The sequence below is a fragment of the Panthera leo genome, chromosome A1, assembly GCF_018350215.1.
Source record: "Panthera leo isolate Ple1 chromosome A1, P.leo_Ple1_pat1.1, whole genome shotgun sequence".
Classification (NCBI taxonomy): Eukaryota; Metazoa; Chordata; class Mammalia; order Carnivora; family Felidae; genus Panthera; species Panthera leo.
In genome coordinates this window covers 118,293,077-118,314,711 of record NC_056679.1, presented here as the reverse complement: position 1 = coordinate 118,314,711, position 21,635 = coordinate 118,293,077, and the positions used below count along the sequence as shown (strand labels likewise).

Genomic DNA, 21,635 nt, shown 5'->3' with positions numbered 1-21,635 from the left:
GTCCCCTATAATCAAACACATTGGCGATTCTGCACCAGATCACACACATATGAACACATAGGTGATAAATAAAGACTTTAAGCAGTCTCAGGACAGTCTGGGTCAGGTTTTGCCACAATCTGAGTTACGAAAGAATGTCTAGTTTTCAGAGCATGTTGCATTTCAGAATGTAGATTAGGGATTTGAGGTCCTTCTTTTCATTTCCTTTTCTTTCTCCTTATTTTCTTTCTTAAATTTCCCCAACAGTCTGCCCGTGGCAGGTGCTGAGTACAAGTGGTTGGCATCTAGAGTATAACATCTTGATCTCCCTCAAAGAATATTTGATTCTGGAAGCCAGGGGACAGTTTATTCTCAGTAACTTGGGGATTCTTTAGGATTAGAAAGAGTCTAAATTAAAGAAGAGGAGAGAGAGACTACTGAACCCACAGGTTCTCTGTCATCCTGGACGGTAACACACAAACCTGTGAAACACACTGAGGATGGTCACCAGTACATCATATTCAGCTGCTGAGTAAATAAGAGGGCATCACTTGCACATCAGGGGTAATGGTACTTAGAAAATAATATGTTTTAAATATTGCTAAAATATTACTAGTTGTTAAGAACCAAGTTTGTCTAATCCTCAATCAATAGCACAGGTGATTAGCAAAAGACAACAAGATACATGGAGAATGATAATCAAGCAACATCTATGAATGCTTACAAGTTTTCAAGTGCTGGGCTTAGTGCTTTATGTGCCTGATCACTTAACGCTTACAGCAACTGTGTGGTAGCTATTGTTATGGGGTCCTATTCTGCAGATGAGAAAACTGAGGTCCTGTGAAACTGAATGAGTTTGCTAGTGAGTGTCCACCCAGGACTGAAACCTGAGTCTAGCAGCATGCTGGTAAACCCGCTATCAGAGAAAAGGAAGGAAGGAAGGAAGGAAGGAAGGAAGGAAGGAAGGAAGGAAGATTTTGAATATTCAAAAATTGGCTTTCACAAATCTGTAGGAACCATCTCCTGAACGACACTATCAAGCCCACCCCATGGCCATGTCCAAAGTTTGCTGCCAGTTCTGGAAGATGAGATTTCAGCTCATGGAACAGAACTGGCCTGGGAAAAGCACACCGAGATGCTAGTCCCGCCAGTCAGCCATGGCTGGATTCCCTCCCCAGACCTGGTATAGATCACTGCGGGTGGAGGACAGGGAAAGACAGAAGAACACTCTGTCTCTTTCTTCAGGCAATTTTTCCTTCACCAGAGAGTGTGAAGTGAGTTCCTGCCAACCTGGCACTCCCAGGCAGAAACAATAAAACCTAGAATTCTTTTAAGGCCCTACAAGTTTTTTTTGTGGTTAGATAGAAAGTTCAGACTTGAGACTAAACGGTCTGATCTTTTCTTGAGATCCTTCAAGTCCATGATATTGCCTTCAAAGAAGTAAGGAAGTATTTTCTACAAGATGGAAAAAAGGCTGGGTCTGGTTTTTTTCCTTTAATTAAAAAAAAAAAGTTCATTTATTTTGAGAGAGAGAGGGCGTGGGGGAGGGGCAGACAGAGAGGAGAGGGGGAATCCAAAGCAGCCCCAGCGGCACTGCGAGCACAGATTTCACAACTGTGAGATCATGACCTGAGCCAAAGTCAGGATTCGGACGCTTAACCGACTGACCCACCCTGGCTCCCCTGGGTCTGCTTTAACCAAGCAGCCTAGTTTGAACCCACTTAAAATCCATTTAGGTTCTTGGTTTAGCCTCTCTGTTAATACCTGAAAGACCTCACCTACTAATTAGGTCCCATGATAGCATGTTTCCACTAGAGGCTCCCAAGAAGGAACTGGCCTGGGATTCAATCAACAAACATGCAGAGAACAATGATTATGTGGAGGCATTTGCTAAGTGCAAGGCCTAGAAAAAACAGGCACAGCTTTTGTTCCGGAGCTGCAGAGACTAATGAAGGAGACAGTCAGGTAACCTTAGTTACATTATATTCATTCACTCATTCAACAAATATTTATCAAGGGCCCATTAGATGCCAGGCATTCTGCCAGGCACTGAGAGACCATGGTAAGCAAGACAGATTGGTTTGTACTATTGTGGAGCTGACAGTCCAGTCATAAAGGGAGACATTAATTAAATAATCACAAGAATGAATGTGTAATTAAAAAATGAAGTAAGAGCTCTGAGGAAATGTTAAACGGTCCTTTGAGAACTGGAGGAACCTGACCCAGTTAAGGAAAGTCAGGAAAGTCTTCCTTGCGGAATTGGCAACTGAACTAAGGCTTGAACAAAACGTAGGAGTTAACCAGGCAAGGAGGGTAGAGGGAAAGAAAGAAAGAGCGCTCTAGAGAGAGGGAGCAGTGTAGGCAAAGATCATAGGGCGAAAAGGGACACAATGGTTTCAAGCAAATGGAAGGCCAGTTTGGGTAGAGAACATGGTGGAAAAGGAGGCAGGGGAGGAAGCCAGGGCTAGTCCTCAGAGCCCTGCAGGTAGAATTTTTTTTTTAAGTAAATGTTAACTTTTATTTATTTTATTTTGTTTGTAATTGAAATGTAATTGACACACAATATTATGTTAGTTTCAAGTGTACAACATAGTGACTCAACATTATATACATTACAAAGAGATACGGATAAGGCCTTAGTCTTTATTCTGAGAGCAATGGGAAACCAGCGAATGATATAGGTGGGAAACATACGCGGGAATTATACCCAGTGCTTCCATAGGGTAAAAGAAATGCTGCTGTGGGAGCATTAGGAAATCAACTCAAACATAAACTGGTGTGTGTGGTGTGGCAGAAGAAAAGGGAGGTTAGGGCTGGGGGATGTATCCAAATCAACTTTCTGAAAGAGAAATATCTGAGATGAATTTTTGAAGGGTGAGTATGACCTAGTCAGGCCATGGTAGAAGGTGGAGGGAGTAAGGGAGAGAGAACGCTGGTCGGTGAATGTGAGAGTGTGTGTGTGTTGGGGGGGGGGGCGGGGGAGTTACAAGAAGAACAGGCCAATAAGAGATAAGGCAACAGAGTTAGGCAGGGACCTGATGATGAATGCCTCACAGGTCACGGTAGAGTCTGGGTTTTATCCTGATGGCAGCAGAGAACCCAGTGACGCAAAGATCTTCAGCAGGAGAATGATGATTAGACTCATGCCTTCGAAAGGATATTAGTAGTGGAATCAAAAGTGGGTTGGAAGGTTGCAGAGGTGAAGAAGACAGATGCCGTTTGCCTGCCTTAGCAGCCCAGGTGAGACAAGGTGTTCCATCTGTGGTGAGCAGCCATAGTGAGGATGGAGAATAGAGGATGACTTTAAGAGACATTAAAAAGGTACAGTTGAAAGGGTTTTGTCACTAATGGGACGCATAGGAGTGATTTCTACTCTCCCCACAGAATAGTCTGAACAAAATGGATTCTTCTACTTGTGTTGAGTCTTGCTTTATGACCTGGTACACCGTCGGTTTACAAAAATGTTCTATGCATCCTTGAGAAGAATAGTGTTCACTAACTGTTGGATGCAGGGTTCCCTGATATGTTCACTCAATTAAACTTGTTAATTGTGCGTTTTGATCTGCAACTTTATTAATATTTTTTGTCAGTTTGCTTTATCATTTATGACAGAAAGGTATTAAAATCTCCCACCATCGTGGTGGATTTGCCAAGTTCTTTATATTTTTGTGAATTTTTGTTTCATATAGTTTGAGGCTATGAGGCTATGTCATTAACTATATCTTTTTTTTATATCTTTTTTATATCTTTTTGTTTTTATATCTTTCTGTTTAATTATTCTACTTATCATTATGCAGTGATCCCTTTTATCCTTGATCACTCTTTTTGCCTTAGACCTAGTTTCTATGATATTAATATAGCCATACCAACTTTTAATTTTTGTTAAGATTGGTCTGGTATCTATTTTTCATCCTTTTGATTTTAACTTTTCTGCCCTTACATTTTAAACATGTCTTTTATAATCAGAGCATAGGTGAAATTTTTTTAAATCCAGTAGCAAGGTGCCTGGGTAGCTCAGTTGGTTAAAGCGTCTGACTCTTGATTTTGGCTCAGGTCATGATCTCATGGTTTGTGAGACCGAGCCCCACATCAGGCTCTGCACTGACAGCATGGAGCCTGCTTAGGATTCTCTCTCTCCCTCTCTCTCTCTCTGTTCCTCCCCAGCTGATGCTTGCTCTCTCTCTCTCTCTCTCTCTTTCTCTCTCTCAAAATAAGTAAATAAACATAAAAAAAAATCCAGTAGCTAGTAAATTTAGTCCACTTACATTTATTGTGAATATAAATATATTTGGATTTATTTCTGCCACCTAATTTTGAGTACTATTTTTGATTTTCTATTCTTTTTCTAGATTATTTTGGATAAGTACAGATTTTTTTCACCTCATTTCCCCTATTCTCACCAATTGCTGGTTGGAATCACTGCATTCTATTTCTTTTCTTTTAGTGGTCAATCTTTTTTTTTTATTAAAAAAATTTAATGGCTATTATTTATTTTTGAGAGAGAGAGAGAACAAAGAGAGAAACAGGGGAGGAGCAGAGAGATAGTGAGCAACATAGAATCCAAAGCAGTCTCCAGGCTCTGAGCTGTCAGCACAGAGCCCGACACAGTGTTTGAACTCACAGACCACGAGATCATGACCTGAGCCGGAGTCAGATGCCTAACCAACTGAGCTACCCAGGTGCCTGTAATTTTTTAAAAGTTTATTTATTTATTTTGATAGGGAGAGAAAGAGAGTGAAAGAGAAAGAGGGAGAGAGCATGAGTGGGGGAGGGCTGGAGAGAGAGGGAGAGAGAGAGAATACCAAGCAGACTCCATGCTGTCAGCACGGAGCCCAACATGGGTGGGGCTCAAACTCATGAACCGTGAGATCATGACCTAAGCTAAGATCAAGAGTCAGATGCTAAACTGAGAGAGCCACCCAGGTGCCCCTTTTTAGTGGTTACTCTTAACATTTAACATGCATATGTGACTCAATAAAATAAAATGTAAGATTAATTAACATCTCTAAGAGTTAATGCTTCTGGGTGATGCCACTGATGGAGACAGGGAGCAAGAACTTAGAGCCTATTTGGAACCAAAGGTGAGACCTATTTTACATACGCTTGGTCAGAGGACACTTATCCAATCATCATCTTGACAGATGCCTATACATCTACCTTTGGTAGCATTACACATTTGGTAGAATATTTGTAAAATATTCCCTTTCATGGGTATTCTGCATTACTTAAGCAGTGACAGGGGTTAAAAATTTAAAAAAACCCTGGGCGCCTGGGTGGCTCAGTCAGTTAAGTGGCCGACTTCATGTCATGATCTCACCGTCTGTGGGTTCAAGCCCCACGTCACGCTCTGTGCTGATAGCTCAGAGCCCGGAGCCTGTTTCAGATTCTGTGTCTCCCTCTCTATCTGCTCTTCCCCACAACTGCCTTTCCTGGATCCTTAGAACCCTAAATTTTTCCTGTTAGTTTAGTTTCCAGGGCCGAACTGAACACACATGTCTCCTAAATCGGGGACTTGATAAGTGTCCCTTCAACAACTCTTGATGAGCTGAGAACTGAGTCTGAAATGGCCTGGATTCTCTCTTACATAACCATAGCTTACCTTTACCTCCTTCATCCCCTCTGCTACGTTTGTGGCTTAAATGATGGAGGAAAGAGCTTAACCAATTTCTCCCAAATATGAGAGAGAATGAAAACTTCTATTTTCATTCCAATTGAAAAATTATTTTAAACACAGCATTCAGTGGCAGCTGACCTAGACCACACCAGGCTTCAACTAGTTCAACATAACCAGTGACTCACATCTCCTATAGGTCACATCACATTTTTCTAAGTGCTGTTATGAATACTGTGAAAGATTATTAACCTTTCAGACATGTGTCAGTTTAGGTTCTCTTTGAGTGGTTACAGCTGACAAAATATGCCAGCCTTACCACGGATGTTCTAATACGCTTCGTGTTGCCCTTACTTTGGTGTCACTGATAAGTCAAGAGAATCTTCCGGCTTTTCCCCTAAGTCTCACCAGTGCCCCGAATCTCAAAGGGCTGGGCTTAGCACACAGCGATGACAAGAAGCCCACTGGGCTTGATTTTTTCCATGTCCCAACAAATATACACAGATATACCCCTGACAGCCAACAAAAAGAGAATAATAACAAGAAGCAGAATTTATAAATTTCCATTAGGCTTAATGCCTGATTTCATGTAGTTAATGGACTCATTTATTAGAGCAATTTGTGAAAACCCCCAAGGGCCCACGAAGGCTGTTGCTTAATGGTTTTATCATGTCATAGATTTCTTTTATCCCTATCTTCTAACAAATCCTGAAGAGGCAAGGAAATTAGGACTAACGACTGCCTCAAATGTAGGTAAATTGTAAATAGAGCCAATAAATACATAAATAAATAAATAAATAAATAAATAAATAAGGCGTTTTTATGCCTCTGGGGTTTCCTTCAGCAACAAAAAGAGATTTTACTTTTTGTATGTTTCAGCTCATTCAAAGATCCCACTGCCACAGACTATCAGCCTCAGGTTGACTCAAAGCTTATTTTCAGGAGTTAACATGTCCTCCCTTCAGGTTTCCAGATATGGATGTGAACTGCAGGGTCATGGGAGCAATCTGAAGTTAGTACAGCCACCCCCACTACTGTCCCTCTTACTGGTGGTGGGGGTCGGGGGGGAGCAGGCAAAGAGCAGAATCGTGGCTTTATAACAGCAGATGGCACTGTGATGGAAAGGAAGGGACACCTGAGGGCCTGCTGGTCTCTGGCCGAGGTTGCTAATCTGGGGAGAGCTCCACAGTGGTGAAGTCTATGTTGCGTGGCTTATACACACATGAGCACATGAGCATGGGACAATCCTTGGCCACGGCTGCTGCCTCTACCCACAGGAGCCTTCTGCTGTATCTGTTCCCATTCATCCCAAAGGGCTGGAAGCACAAATGCAAATGGATACAGCCAAATCTATACCCAACACTTAGACAACAACTTAACGGAGACTCCCCGCCAGTGCTGGATCTAGAAGGGAAGCCATCCTTCACTTGCACCTGATGCACAGTCAGGGGCCCATGGAGACCTCCACTTGAGGAAACCCAGGGACAACAAGAAACAAAAGTCCATCCCCCGAAGACTGACGACATGAATGGCTATTTGTACAGTTAAATGGCAAATATATATCCACCAGTATATAATTATTTTCTCCTGTACCAAATTAAGTAGACAACTTAGCAAGTGCTTGCGGGGAGAAAAGGAACAAAGAAATCTTTTTTATCTCTTGGCTGTACTTGAAGGAACGGGGAACTGATCACCATTGCGTGTCAATGGAGAGGTGACGGGTGAGGATGTCAAACCTGGAAAGAGCTAAAGAGCTTTCTATCAAAAGGGGATCCAGAAGCGAGTGGAATGAGAGGGAGATTAAGAAGCTGGGTGAAGAAGGGCTGAGCAGAAAAAGACAGAGAGACGTGAGAGGGAGAGAGAGAGAGGTAGGCCCAGAGATGTAGAGGCTTGTGGATGAATAAGAAGGGTTTGGAAGAGAGAATGTGGGTTTGGGAAGCAAAAGCAAGGTGCCACGGGAGATAAAGTCTGTGGATGTAAGTAACATTTTCAATCTGTTACTGTATTATCTGAAATGAGCTGGACAGAGTTTCGTCACATGTGAAGAGGATATTTCAGATGGCCTGACTTTAAACATAGTTTATATAGTGTATGCAAAATTCCCTTCGGGGTTACTCAGAGGGACGGCAAACCATGGCTGGAAGTGGGGACAGTAACGAGCTCACGTGAGTACAGACTGGAAGACACGTACCACAGATGTTAAAATGCCTGGAGCAAAAGAAACAACGAGATGCTTCCAGCACGAACCCCAATTCCAAAGTCACCAGGACCAATTACTCAAATTGTTGTCTCAATTTATGATGGAATTGCCTTCCACATGAGCAACTCTATGAGGTTGCTCTGGGGATGGATGGATGGATGGATGGATGGATGGATGGTTACTTCAGGGGATGCGGGAGGCTGGCAGGCCTTCCGCGAAGTTCACGGTGTTCCCTGGTGATGTAGGGTCTCCTGGGAAATGAGGAGATGCCTGGAGTCCCACTGTAAGGTTGACAGGGACAAAAGTGGAGGGTGTTGGTGGTGATAGCCAATATCTGGATCACAAACGAATAACGTAATGAATAATGAACTCATGGGGGCAGATGTATGTGCCAGACTGTGGGTAAAAATCCCACTTCTGGCAATGACACTGCAATATCAGTGAAGTCACTTCACCTTTTCCTGGTGTTAGGGGCAAATGATGGCTTTTTTTCAACACACCCCTTTTGAGGCTCAGCTCCCACCACCCAGTAGGCGTTGACCTGGGACAGGCCATCGAATGTCTATAAGCTCTGGTGTCATTTTACAAAAAAATGGGGATAATGAGTGTCTGTCTCAAAGAGTAATAATGAAGGTTATAGGAGTTACCTTATAGCCCGGATTACAAGTTAATGTTAATGATGATGATCACTACCATTATGAGGCCACTCAATAATCAGTGTGTGCAATCAGGACCTACTCACACTTGTAAGGAAGTTCCCGCACTAGTTCCCTGGCTCTTTTTCGCCTCTTCCTTGTGTGTCCTTGGAATCACCAGCGCTTTGTTCTTCTAAATGGTGGGACAAGTAGATGTTTTAAAATTCTGTTTATTAGTTTGGCTTTAAAAAAATCTTCTTAATTTATTTATTTTTTTAATTTTTTTTTAACATTTATTTATTTTTGAGACAGAGAGAGACAGAGCATGAATGGGGGAGGGACAGAGAGAGAGGGAGACACAGAATCGGAAGCAGGCTCCAGGCTCCGAGCCATCAGCCCAGAGCCTGACGCAGGGCTCGAACTCACGGACCGTGAGATCATGACCTGAGCTGAAGTCGAACACTCAACCGACTGAGCCACCCAGGCGCCCCTTCTTAATTTATTTTTGAGAGCAAGAGAGACAGAGCGTGAGCAGGGAAGGGGCAGAGAGAGAGAGGGAGACACAGAATCCAGACCAGGCTCCAGGCTCTGAACTGTCAGCACAGAGCCTGACGTGGGGCTTGAACCCACGAACCGTGAGATCATAACTTGAGCAGAAGTCAGAGGCTTAACTGACTGAGCCACCCAGACGCCCCTATTAGTTTGGCCTTTTAAAACTTAGATTCATGTCACTGGGTGTTTTAACACTGATACTATAAGTCTCTCTATAGTGGGTGTATACAATCTTAGAGGATTATAATGTGCAATATGATGGTTTCTGTGTCACACTAAGTATGTCTTATTAACAAATACTTAAAATGAAGCTGGCTTTTGTACAAGAGCCAGACCTACCTTCTCTATGTGACATGAGAATGTATGGAAACCTGAGGAAGCAGGCAATCACTGGCAGAACCTCCAAAAGATCTGTCTCATAAAGTTTCCTTTGGGACAGTGTCTGCCCTTCAAAATCCCGCATAACACCCCCAAGTGTTTGTTCCCTGGTTCTAGTTCTGTTCCCACCAGCAAATCCAGAATTTGCCATTACAGGTGAACCCTTGGCCGTCTCTATTGCGGGCGGTCTGAGGGCCCTTCCGTACCTTTTCCTACAGGTCCCGAACAGTCGGGCTATCTGAGCTATCTGCGTACACGGGGCAGGCAGTCCCCAGCCCACACAGTGGGAGGAGGAGAGCAAAACCTCAGTGCCGGCCTCTCGGCTTTTGTGGGTTTCAGCCAGAACCCAGGTGTTATTTTAGTACAACTTCAGTGTTTAATTTGAGGATGTGTGTGGATCAGGAGGGACCAAAACATTATTTTTTTTTTTTCCCTTGGCCAAATGATTAAATTTGAAGTTCTAAAAAATGCATGGCTTTGTCCAAAGCCGTGGCCAATTGGGAAGTAAGAAATGTCCTGAAAATCCCTCCCATGCCAGAGACCTTTCTTCCTTAACCACTGCCCACCGCACAGACCCGTTTGCTGTGGGCATCGCCTGGGCAGTTTGTGGTTTACTAACCGAGCAGGGGCCCCGTGCCCTGAGGCTCTCCTTCCCGTCTCGGAAGGGGACGCAGCACCTTGGCTGGTGGGACACTCTATAGGGTTGTCTAATTTCTTACAGCCTTGAAAGCACACCCTAAGCAGCAGCCGCTGAGCCATGGCTGAAGGGGAAATCACAACCTTCACGGCCCTGACGGAGAAGTTCAATCTGCCTCCAGGGAATTACAAGAAACCCAAACTCCTCTACTGTAGCAACGGGGGCCACTTCCTGAGGATCCTTCCAGATGGCACAGTGGATGGGACGAGGGACAGGAGCGACCAGCACAGTAAGCACCCATTTCTCTTGTAGCCCCAGACCTTCCTGGTATCTTTCTTAGTCAAGGACGCGAGAAGGGAGGATATCTGGGTACGGGTACCCTTTTCTCCAAGGTTCTGTTCAGGCAGGGTGACATAAATGTGCACAGGGCCTAGGTGTGGAAAATAAGGAGCTGTGAGAGCTACAGCCTACCTAAAGGGGTCCTATTTCAAGACCGTAAAAGGATGGCCTGTTGACCTCATACAACTGCTTTGAGATCAGATGTGGCTGCCAGTGTTCGGCTCTTCGGGGTTTCTGTAATTTAGTGAAGAAAGGCCTGGCCCCCAAGGCCGGTTAGGACCCTGCCTGCTCTACGACAGGAAGGGCCACCTGGGGCAGGGGCAGTCAACCCCACACACAGACGCGGGCTCAGTTTCATGGGAACGGACTCTCCAGGTTATGTTTCCACTGAGCTTGATTTGTGAGATCCTAGTTCATAATCACAGTCTTACACATCATAAATTATGCAGCTTTCGCTCTGCAGATCATGCAGATGTGGTTGTGGTAACCGGGAGAGGTAAAGTCATTCTCCAGACCTTAGAGAAGCTAAAGCCAAATGCTGAGCATCTCTTCTGGGCTTTTCTGCCAGCTTAGCTCTCGGATGGTGCTGATAAATGGAGGTATGACTTTAGAGAAATGAGTCTTCCTGACTATCTAAGGATAAAAATCTTTCCCTTCTGCTTTAGTACTTCTTGCGGTGAGTGGTGTGCATGTTTGATATTAGGTGCCTGCGTCCTGCTGTGATGTTAGCAGGGATTCCCTGAGCATCCCTGAAGCATTAGCTGTTGGAGAGACGCCAAAAGCCAGACCTAGTTCCTGCGTAGAGGGTCAGCGATCTAACGGGTAAAACACACTGTGAATCAAGGGAAGAAAGGCGTAGAGGAAACCAGGAGGTGCATAATCACAGCCCAGGTAGAAAGTAAGGTTCTGCAGAACTAGCTTTAAAACAGAATGCAAAATACTGGCTTTGATGTGATGGTTTATGTACCAGAGAGTCTTCATGATTCATGTAATATGTGCCAAAGGCTGCAGGCCGTAAGCACAGATGACCACCTCAGTGGTGCTCATGCTACTCTCAGATGCAAAGGTCATGGGGTTGGAAGCCAGCACTTATGGACCAGAAGGCATTGTCTCTTCCTTCCCAACCACCAGGCAGACCCTTGAGATAAAGAGTAAGGAAACTGATGTTGAAGCCTGCACCCGCAGGATTAGATTTTTGAGGGGTTTTGTTTTGGTGGTTTGTCGTCAAATAGGCCTAGCGAATGCCTTATATTTGATGAAAACGAGGCACCAGAGTGAGTCAAAAAAGACTCTACTTAGTATGTCAAACGTATGTATAAGTAACATTTACTGCAAACAAATGGACTTAGACTGTAGTCCACTGTGTGAGGCAAGCTATAGAATTCACGTGATCTGCCCCACACAGCACAGGGAAAGAAGCTTTAATTCCTCTGGGTTTTTTTTTTTTTTTTAAGTTTATTTATTTATTTTGAGAGAGAGGGAGAGAAAGCACGCTCAAGTTGGGGAGGGGCAGAGAGAGAGAACCCCAAGCAGGCTCTGCACCATCTGCGTGGAGCCCAACATGGGGCTCGAACCCACGCACCATGAGATCATGACCTGAGCAGAAATCAAGAGTCGGACACTTAACCTACTGAGCCATCCAGGCGCCTCATAATTCCTCTGGGGTTTTAAATGTTTCTGATAAATCTTACCCATTTTCTGAACCAATGGGGATGCTCTCTGGTGCTCAGAATCCCAAGGGAAAGACAACCATGATGATGTATTCCTCAGGGTTAGGCTGGCTTTTCTGGGAAATCTTGAAATCTGAGAAAACAAGATGCAACAATTAGGACTTATTCCAAGTACTGGAATTTTAGTACAAATGGCATGCGACTTCACTGTTGTCATCCATCATTAGCATTATGGATTGCATTCTGGGCATGTAACATGGGGACAACTTCTGAATGTGCTCTGAGTTCAGCCGCCTGACCTACGATGTCAGGAACCCTTGGAATGTAGCACAAGAAAATGGGAGGCATGTGTGAGGAGGGCGACTTCCAGGCAATGCTGGGTCGACTCTTTGCCAAGTGAACTTGGGCTAGTTACGTAAGCTTTCTGGCCTCCCTTTTCTCACTTGTAAAATAAGAATAATATTACTTGCCTCCCAGGTTCCTTGGGAGGATAAAATGAGATAATCTAAGGAAAGTGGCTGGCACAGTGCGTGGCTCAGGGTAACAGCTCAGCACACGGCGGTCACTATTGCTGCTGTTGTCATCACCGTCATTGGGACTTCCAGATACTCAACCCACAGCATGTGGAAATACAGTATAACATTTGAGGACCTTCCTTTCATCACTTCTATAACATTGTCTCCCAGGAAGGCCAATGGTCTAGATTCCGGTTTTGATTCAAGGTCTCTCTGGCAAAATGCAGAGTTGTGTTGGCCTATTTATTTACTCTAGAACTAAGAACAAGGACTAAGGAGGACAGAAATCAGAGTACGTGGGGTGAGTAAGCAGAAATCCATCCGTGTACCTGTCAATGCCTGGAGAATGGGATAATCCACATAACTCTCTGAAGAGACTTAGGGGGGCCTAGATTTAGAGTCAGAAAGCGTGGATTCATATTCCCACGCTGTCAGGAGCAGTACTAAACAATGACCATTCTCTGCAGTTTGCATAAAATGCTCTGCAAAATAAATGTCAAGTCCCTCAACCCAAGGACCCTTCCAACCATCCTCTCCTGTCTAGAAATTTAGATGTCTCCAGGGTTCCCAACTGTGTAATCTTGGGGAAAATATTGAGACTCAGCTTCCTCACCCATGGAATGGGAATAAAATCACTTGTGTGCCTGACAAGGCTGAAAAGTCCTTCAGGCAAGAGGACTCCCTGGTGTGGATATACCCACTGGGTGTGGTTCTGTCGCCCTCTACTGCCCAGTGGCGGTACTGACACAGTCCATCTTCATGCCAAGGGTTGTTCTGAATCAATTTGATCAATCTGGACAGGCAGGGTTGGACAGAGTGGGATGACCCTGGCTAAATAATTAGCAAAGATACTCCCTCCCATTAGTTTGAACATGACTAGACACTGTGGTCACAGGTATAGAGCTATACTCTAAGACTTCCATTGGAAAGAATATTTCTAAAAGCCAATCAAATATTGAAACAAATCTACATAAATCATACAAAATAGAACCATATGCCTTCCAGCTGTACAAGGTAAAAAATAGCCCTTTTCATAGCTTCTCTTTGTCCCCATTCAGCGGATCTGCCCTGGGAAAAATTGGGATATTTTCAAAACTTATCTTCTTCCTACCTCCAGGAGAGTAAATTTCCAAGTACCTGACACAAACCCTTTCTTGGAGTGGCATAAACCTACAAAGGATGCTTGTGCACAGGCCAGTGTAATGTAGCTCTGAGTAAACTGTCCCCACTGGTGGGAATCTCTGGCCCATAGAGAAGATGCTTTTGGTTTATCCCATTACAACTCCTCAAATCATGGTCGTAGGCAATCATCACTATAGGCTGTGAACATCTGTTACACTGCCATTCTAGGAAAGCCAGGCACAGAATAAAAGCTGCAGACCATGAGACAAGGGAAGGGACATTAAATTGTAGGAAGATCCATGGGGACTCCCTGCGATTTTCTTTGGAAGATGAGCAGAGTGGTGTCACCAGGAGAGGGAGGATCCTGGAGGGAACAGGCACAGAGAAAGATGACCGGTTCCATTTCAGACACAGGACATTTGAGGAGTGCCTTGTACCATGCGTATCTCCTTGTATTTGTTTGTGTGATTAGTGAATGGTTTTCTCCCCAACTGAGCTCCCTGAAGATGGGACTTTGTCTCCTACAGGTCAACACTGCAATTTTGCATCCAGTATGTTGAATGGCATTTGGTATAGTGCCCAATAAATATTAATTTGAGGAGTGAATGCATTGTATTGGTGGCAGATAAATTCAAATTCGACAATATATTCAGTAAATACCTATTGAGCTCGTGATATATGCCAGGCATTGTGTTAGATTCTTTTTTTTAATTTTTTTTTTTTTACATTTATTTATTTTTGACAGACAGAGAGAGACAGAGCACGAATGGGGGAGGAGCAGAGAGGGAGACACAGAATCCCAAGCAGGCCTCAGGCTCTGAGCTGTCAGCAAAGAACCCGATACGGGGCTCAGACTCACAGACCGTGAGATCATGACCTGAGCCAAATTGGACCCTTAACCAACTGAGCCACCCAGGGGCCCCGCATTATGTTAGATTCGTTCATTTCCACTTAACCCACAGGTTATGAATTGTCATTACTCTGCAAACACTGAGTTAACAGGACCTGTGACCAGCTAGTAACTGGGAAGGGTTGTCACAGATCCATAGCTTCTTCTTCCAAGACTAAGTCTCTTTCCACATACCACTACCACCATTGACATCAATACCGTGATGGTGGTTTTGCCCCACAAACTGATCAAATAAACATACTGGATTCGCAAAGCCTGTCATGTGGGTCAGATAGGTGTAGATGTAGGTCCCTGTCTACTAGTTCCTTGTCACCGTGGGGAAGTTACTTCCCCACATGCCTCAGTTTCTTCATTTTTTTTTTAATTTTTTTTAATGTTTATTTATTTTTGAGACAGAGAGAGACAGAGCATGAACAGGGGAGGGGCAGAGAGAGAGGGAGACACAGAATCGGAAGCAGGCTCCAGGCTCTGAGCCATCAGCCCAGAGCCCAACGCGGGGCTCGAACTCACGGACCGCGAGATCGTGACCTGAGCTCAAGTCGGACGCTTAACTGACTGAGCCACCCAGGCGCCCCAATTTCTTCATTTTAAAAACAAGGATGACAAAACTTCCCATGTCACAGGAAAGTAGGAAGCTCAAAAATGTTATACACACTGCCAGGCACACAGTAGGTGCTCAAAAAATGTTATTTATCACCCTCATCATCCCTAGGCTTATTTGACCCTCCTCCTGGCTTACTTGACCCCTAGGCTTACTTGACCTTCCTCCTTACTTGACCTTACCTTTCTTCATCTCTGTGTCACTGGGACTATCTAGGTTTGGAACTCTCAAGGGCTGGCATGTAGGAAAAATGTGCCCAGCGCCTGGCCCAGCAAGGCCTGCCCTGTCTAACTTCTCTGGCAGAGTGTGCTGTCTTGGGCAAAGCAAGGAGGGGCTCCATGTTTGATTCTGCTCTTTCTGCTGGAGTCTCCTCTCAGGCGAAGGGGGACATGACTTGTTCCCCGATGGGATGAATATCTACACCAGTAACTAGAGAAGAACAATAAGCTCACGAGCATCCCCAATCTGCTGCCTTCTGTGGCCAACGCCCCCTGGCCTCCCCAAGCACACAGGAGGGCTGTGTGAGGAGCAAGATTACTGGCAGTGCTCACCACACAAATGCAAATGTTCCTGAGCAAAGTGTGTGCCAATCAAATATTTATAAATCAAACCACATCCTAAAGGCACTAAGGGAGTTCACCGGTCAAAGGAATCCTACTTTGCAGCCCTTTAGAAAGGGCAGACTCCTCTAGGGTGCAATCCCTCCTGCCTCCTTGTACTGGGGCAGTACAGACTTCCGGTTTCTAGTTTACTATGACTCGGCACCTGATGGTAAAGGCACTTTGTTCCCCACCAGCTGGGGCTGAAAGTCAAGATGGCTTTCAAATCACCAAGGTGGGCAGAGCTGGGCCCTGGTGCCAAAGCCAGAGAGCAGGGCAGGTCTTCGGGCAGAAAAACTCCCCTCTGTGGGGTATTCCCATCTTGGTGGGATGTGATGCCAGAGGGATCCCTGCCCCTCTCCTCCCACTCACTCCTTATCTGGTTATACAGAAGAGATTTTTCTAGATAACCTTTTTTTTTTTTTTTTTTTTTTTTTTTAAATATCACACAGTCCATGGACTAGATCAGAATTTTCCAGGCACCTTTTTTTCAGTCCCAAAGCAGAAGCAGACACCTTTACACATTCTAAGAAAAGTCTTTTTCATATATATATATATATATATATATATATATATATATATATATATTCCAGACCACTGGAATTTTTTTTTCCACAAGCTCAATTTCTTTTTCTTCTCCATCTCTCTCTAATGCTTTAGGGGGCCCAGCTTGTGGCTACATTTTAATTATAAATGCCATTGACATAAAACAACCTCACCGAGTTCTGAATGAGGCTGACCTCACTTTGGGTAAACACAGCAGAGGACGGGAAGTCTCCAACCCAGAATAAACCAGGCACGTAATCTCTTCTGGCCTCTCTTTGGAGAGCAGAGGTGGAAAGCAGGCTTAAAGGCCACAGACATGCTACCAAAGCAGAAAGGACCTCCCTCTGCACTCATTTGTCTCCCATACACACCAGCTGTAATCTTATCTTGAAAAATTCCTAGGAAGACATTTGCTGGGATTAGCACTGGGTGTTATACGGAGGGGATAAATCACTGGATTCTACTCCTAAAATCATTATTGCACCATACGCTAACTTGGATGTCATTTTAAAATTAATTAATTGAAAACTAAAATAAAAATAAAACTTCCTAGGGCAGGACAGGAAGATGCCAGGACGGCTTGGGGCTTGGAACCATGGTGCAGTGCCCCAAAGCTCCCTGATCTTGGCAGTGGCAGGCTCCTAATACCTCTTCCATCTTTCTCTTCTTGGAAAGTAAGAATCATGTGGATCTAACGTAAATAAACTACTGCTAAGAGCTAATGGAAGGCACTGGGGAGAAGAGAAAACCAGAGATATAGCTCTGCAGAAAAAAAGGTAGACTGCCTAGTTGGGGGCTAGCATATCCACCCAAAAGCTCTGGGTTCATCTTTACACAGGCTCCCAGTAAAGATCCGTGAAGGGGTCCAAACTATAAACACAGGGCAGGGAGGAGCATGATCCATGAAGATGGAAATGACATTTAAGTATTAAAAAACATTTTTTTTTCTGTTTATTCATTACCTGAGAGAGAGAGAGAGGGAGAGAGCATGAGTGGGGGAGGAGCAGAGAGAGAGGGAGACACAGAATCTGAAGCAGGCTCCAGGCTCTGAGCTGTCAGCACAGATTCGGACACGGGGCTCGAATTCATGAACCATGAGCTCATGACCAGAGCCAAAGTCAGATGCCTAACCAACTGAGCCACCCAGGCTCCCCTGACATCTATTTTTGATAAACAGGCCATTCCCAAACCAGCACTCCCTAATGGATTCCTAGTAAAGAAGACATGATGGTCACAAATCCACCAAGCTAACATTTACGACCTTCTTTTAGGACATTTTTTACAATGCTTTATAAATGTGAATTTCTCTAAGAAACGTATTTCTAGAGTATGTTTCAAAAAATTGCTGGCGAGCGGGGGCAGAGAAGAGGCTGGCTGGGGATAGAGAAGGCAAGAGCCCCAGGCAGGGGTAGGGCCTCTGTGCTTGTGCGGGCCCTGGGAGCTGTGTGAACTGGTGGCCATAACAAAGAAATTTAAAAATAAATAAATAAAATAAAATAACAAATTAAAAAAATATTTTTTAAATGTTTATTTATTTTTGAGAGACAGAGCATGAGTGGGGGAGTGGCAGAGAGAGAGAGAAAGACACAGAATCTTAAGAGGCTTCAGGCTCTGAGCTGTCAGCACAGAGCCGACGCGGGGCTCGAACTCACGAACCGCGAGATCACGACCTGAGCCGAAGTCGGACGCTCAACGGACTGAGCCACCCAGGCGCCCCCCAAAATTTTTTTAATTAAGAACTGCTTCCATTTCTTATACTAGTGCAGAAGTTCCTATTCCCATTTTGGAAGTATGGAATAATACATACTCTATGGATGAAATGACTTGTCCCATTTTTTGAAAAGTCCTTGCCCCTTCATCCTTGGGATGTGTGAGAGCCAAGGACCTTCCTGTTACAGACTACAAGTCCTAAATTCCCCGCATGGGATAAAGAAAAGTGTTCCTTCCCTTTTGCTCAGGTGTTAGTTAACCTGGTGCAATGTGGCAGAAAAGGAAACTGAGCAGAGAATGTGTGGCCCTAGAGGCCCCTCAGCCCTGTCCTGCCTTATCAGCTTTTCTGGCTCCCTGTCAACCGTCAAGGGAGTCACCTTCATGGATACCTACGTTCAGGTCTACATGGTGCTTGGCTCAAGCCTGAGCTGGGTCGTAAGGCACAGCAGGGCTCATCAGGGGCATGGAATCTTGGCCAGCTCTGAGTATTTGCCCATTGTGCTGAGCCTCATCCATCAACTACTGCTCCAGAAAGGAGTGAGCCACGATCAGCAGCAGCCCCATCAACCAAACTGAGCCAGGGTCACCCACTGGCTGTTCTTGCCTCAGAATTAGGTTTGTTGGGGCACCTGGGTGACTCAGTTGGTTAAACATCCAACATGGGCTCAGGTCATGATCTCCCAGTTCATGAGTTTGAGCCCCACATCAGGCTCTGGGCTGACAGCTCAGAGCCTGGAACCTGCTTCGGATTCTGTGTCTCCCTTTCTCTCTGTGCCTCTCCCCTGCTCATGCTCTGTCTCTCAAAAATGAATAAACATTAAACAATTTTTTTCAAATTAAAAAAAAAAAAAAAGAATTGTGTTTGTAAAGAAATGAAGAGCTAGGACAAAGGAGAAGTTCCTCCCACCAGCAGTCCCCAGACTTGGCCCTTCTTCTCATCCTCCTCATGGCAGCAACTGGTATGAATTTGGTCTGAATCTAATGCACACTTTCCTATCTTACTCCCTATATATTCATGAGCTATGCACATTGTTTTGTGTTTTTTACAGAATTTCTTCAAGGATTTACTAGAAATATGCTTTTGCAATGTGCTGTTTTCAGCACACATTACTTTCAGCTTTTTGCATCTACCCCATCCATAGGCATATCTGCTCTATCTGATAATACCTAATACCCATGCATGAGACAGAGTCTCTGTTGTAGTTGTGTAGTTGCACTCTGTGTAGTTGCACTTGTGTTCGTTTTGAGCTCAAAAGCGAGTGGGGGGAGGGGTTCTGTGGTGTGGCTTTATCATTTCAGGGTCTGAACCCCGAGGCTCCTGCAGTAGGGTCGGTGTGTGGCACGGGGCACGGTCCCCAGCACGCAACGGACGGGCTGTGCGCGCGTGTTGACTGAGAGCCTTTCCAGGCCCCTGGCCCTGCTCCGAGGGGGAGGAGCCTCCGCTTCAGCCGGGCTGTGGGGCTGGCCCCTCCCTCCTTGAGAGTCCCCCTCTCTCATACGCCCCCTTCCCGCTCCCCTCCTCAGCAGCAGCTGCGGGAGACTGTAAGTTTAGAAAACTGGAATGAAGTCACCCTGGGGAGCTGGACGCCTCGTAGGTTACACGAGCGGCCCCGGCTGGGTGTTACTCCTTCCTGCCAGGCCTGCTCGCAGAGGATATATGTTTAGGAAACTTCGCCAGAAAGAAATCCAGTGAAAATGAGCTATGAAACTTGGACATCCTGGAGAAATAATATTTACAGAGGAAACTCTTGAGACGAACTCTCACCAGTGCAGCAACCCTGGTGTGGGGGCTCACGGCCGAGGACTGCGTCCCCGTGCCAAGCAGCCCTGGCTCGTGTTTACCTCCGTGAGGCCCTCACGCGGCCAAGATGGGAGTCCAAAGTCGACTCTACCTACCCCCACAGAAAGACAAATGCAGGCTATGTAAGCCGCAGAACACAAATGAACTAGGAAGTGAAAAGCTTTTTGAAAATCCTCCTTGATGATACTGATGTGTCAGTGTTTAGGTCCATCATGTGTAACCCATGTACCACTGTGAGGGGGAGTTGATAACCGGCGCTACACGTGTGTGACGGCAGGGGGTACATGGGAAATCACTGTACCTTCTCTTCATTTTTGCTGTGAACCGAAAACTGCTTTAAAATATAAAGTCTATCTTAAAAAAAAAAAAAAAAATCTTCCTTGATTACCCAAAAGGACCTGCCCTATGGGATTCCTGTAGCATCTAGAATGTGTTTGACTCAATACCTACACATATGGGTGGTAGGTGGAAAACAGCCCCAGGCAACTAACATCATTCCCTTCGTAGCTACAAATGGGATCCTGGATGACCATCTGCCATCTTGTACGTCTTGTTTGAACATAAGTGGGTGCAAGAAAGGGAATTTGGCTGGATTTGGACCCATCTTCCCCATCACTGGGTCCCAAGGTGTTGTATGAAAGAGAAGAAAAAGCAGGATACTTGAAATACTCAAAGCTGGGCTCTGGTCACGATTTTTTTCCTGATTATAAGTATAATGTTGAGTAAAATATGCTTTCAGCAAGCTTCGGTCTCCTCACCTGTAGGACAAAGCCACTCCCATCTTCCAACAGGGAATGCTGTAAGAAGCAATGAGGTCACCGTAGCTCGGTGGAAATGACAGTAATGGTCCTCGGCACTCTCCATATATTAGATCATTTAATCCTCAAAACAACTCCATGAAGCAGGTACTATCATTATGCATAAGGTAAGAGAGCTGAATAATTTGACCAATGATCACATATCGTAGCCAAGCCAGAATTGCAATTCATGTAGTTTGATTCTGGAACCCGCGCTGTAATTTTATACTATTTATACCAGGATAGAAACTACCACAATGCCTGGCACATTATAGGTGATCAATACACAGTTAGTTCCTTCCTTTTGTCTCTCTTAAACATACAGGATTATGCTGATAAATTGACAGAAAAATGTATGTACAACTTCTATGAAAGCCATCAAGTCCAATGAAAATACAGGGTACTAAAAAAAAACCAGTTTTATTGAAATATGAAACCCTATACCTCCCAACTGCCCCCTTTGCTCTCTCCACCTTCCTCCTCAGCTCCTGCCTATCACTAATCTATGTCCTGTCTCTCTGGGTCTGTCCATTCAGGAACTTTCATTTAAACAGAATCATAAAATAAGTGGTCCTTTGTGACCAGCTTCTCTCACTGAGCCTGTTGTCAAGGTTCATCCACATTGTAGCACGTATCAGTACTTGATTCCCTTTTACGGCCACACACTATTCTGTTGTGTGCATCATTGCTATTAAAGGCATTTACTTGCTTCATAGACTGTTAGAGCTGGGGAAAAACTTTAGAGACTGAATATAAACCCTACCCATGTTACTGATAAAGAGACTGTGGCCTTGAGATGAAGGAGCCTCGCCAAGGTCACCCAGCTGGCTGGTAGAAGAGCCTGTAAAGCTCTCCACTTGGTCCCTCTTACTTCACTCCACAAAGAATGACTGGAAACATAATTCAAAGTACACGGCTTATTGATGATGAACCAGTAGGATCATCTCTGCAGATATTAGCCTAACATCATTCATTCGGCACACACATGTTGGCTGAACCGTTGTGCAGGGCACTGTGTGACGCACTGGAGACC

The 21,635-nt window shown here is 44.8% G+C and overlaps 1 protein-coding gene across 3 annotated transcripts in view; it reads left to right on the top strand.

The window, feature by feature from the left end:
- The window catches only part of FGF1 (fibroblast growth factor 1), a 91,825-nt gene that overhangs the window by 62,008 nt on the left and 8,182 nt on the right, over positions 1-21,635 (top strand). For all 3 annotated transcript variants that reach the window (XM_042938087.1, XM_042938093.1, XM_042938083.1), the window contains one exon: positions 10,077-10,281. In XM_042938087.1, coding sequence (XP_042794021.1) covers positions 10,113-10,281 — 169 coding nt within the window. In that variant the 5' untranslated portion in view covers positions 10,077-10,112. The remainder of the gene's footprint in view (positions 1-10,076; positions 10,282-21,635) is intronic.